This window comes from Brassica oleracea, unplaced genomic scaffold (assembly GCF_000695525.1).
Source record: "Brassica oleracea var. oleracea cultivar TO1000 unplaced genomic scaffold, BOL UnpScaffold03243, whole genome shotgun sequence".
NCBI lineage: Eukaryota > Viridiplantae > Streptophyta > Magnoliopsida > Brassicales > Brassicaceae > Brassica > Brassica oleracea.
The window spans coordinates 1-1,256 of NW_013619769.1; the positions used below are offsets into that span (position 1 = coordinate 1).

Genomic DNA, 1,256 nt, shown 5'->3' on the forward strand with positions numbered 1-1,256 from the left:
CAAGTATGACGTATCACTTAGACAATGGCAGGTTTAATGTCACAACGATGTACTTTGGCTACACATGACTAACCAAAAAACGGGTTGGATAGTAGTTATTTTTACATATATCACAAAGGTTCGTAGTGTCAACCATAGAAAAATTTTCCAGCTTAAGATCAAGAATGCTTTAATAGTAGTGTAAGAACCTACCTGAGAAGTATGATCCTCATCCTCCGGATCTTTAACACCTGCAACAAATAGCAGTTAACATAAATCCCCATACTAATTTTGGAACGCCAATAAAAGAGAACCTGAGTGGAAGCAATTAGTGTACTCACGATCTGCTAACCCAGATAAGACAGACAATCTATCTGTCATTTACCTTTCTTAAGCTCCCTGAAGAGCTCTAGCATAGGCTTCATCATCTGAATAAGTAACTTCTTCGGTGTCAGCGTTTCTACCATCATATTCTTGATCGTCTTCATGGGCATCAAATATGGCGCATCTTCTGTAGGATCATCCTCTGCTCCTGAAATCCAAAATCTACACCTACAAAACAACAGTATTCAATAATCCACGAAATATTCAAAGGCGAGAAGAAATAAACTATTCTTCGAATTCAGAAGACCTTAACAACATTGGATAATCTACAGAGGAAGAAATCCGGAAAAGAGCTACCTGTTCTTGGAGCGTGCGAGCGAGATTAAGATCCGCATCAATCTGATTAATAAGCTAATCGCCATTGTTGCAATTTGTCGTTGACAGAGGTGATCCTTTCTGGTTGCGTAGCGGTGAGGATGTTCATCGCACTCAACTTACAAATATATAGGAGGAGATTCAAGCGGTTACCTTCGACGATGGTGATGCAGATTATATGCAAAAGAAAGTGGGATGAGTGGTTTGAACTACGTAAATGCTTGATTTAATAGTTTAAAACAATGAAGTCTGTAGCCGTTACACACGAATCACCAGAGTCCATGTAAACCCAAGAGTCCATGTCAATCGACGAACTCAACGATTGGTTCATATGGCTTTTATCACTGAGAAAAAGCAAGTTATAAAATTAGGAGAATCCACGTGTCGGTAATTGACCCATGCTAGATGCTGAGGTGAGCATGTGGATGACTGTGGATAGACTAAACTCAACTTTATAGATTTCTTAATTTTCAAAAGTGTTAAATAACTTCAAGAATATCAAGTCACTATCTTAAGACACGCGCAATTGTACGGGATGAATGTTATATATAAAACTAATTTTTATCTATTATTATTTA

The 1,256-nt window shown here is 37.8% G+C and overlaps 1 protein-coding gene across 1 annotated transcript; it reads right to left on the minus strand.

Annotated features, from left to right (window-relative positions):
* Positions 1-6: 6 nt before the first annotated feature.
* LOC106321833 lies at positions 7-992 on the minus strand. Its single transcript, XM_013760067.1, has 3 exons — positions 661-992; positions 365-531; positions 7-230 (listed from the first exon to the last, which is right to left on the minus strand). Exons 1-3 carry the CDS (start codon positions 723-725, stop codon positions 40-42), a joined length of 423 nt encoding a protein of 140 aa, XP_013615521.1. The 5' UTR covers positions 726-992; the 3' UTR covers positions 7-39.
* Positions 993-1,256: the final 264 nt, after the last annotated feature.

Coding starts and splice junctions, on each gene's coding strand:
- LOC106321833 (XM_013760067.1), bottom strand. CDS start 725: ATGGCGATTAGCTTATTAATCAGATTGATGCGGATCTTAATCTCGCTC. Junction 532..660: donor CTCGCACGCTCCAAGAACAG/GTAGCTCTTTTC, acceptor GTTGTTTTGTAG/GTGTAGATTTTGGATTTCAG. Junction 231..364: donor CTTCAGGGAGCTTAAGAAAG/GTAAATGACAGA, acceptor TATTTGTTGCAG/GTGTTAAAGATCCGGAGGAT.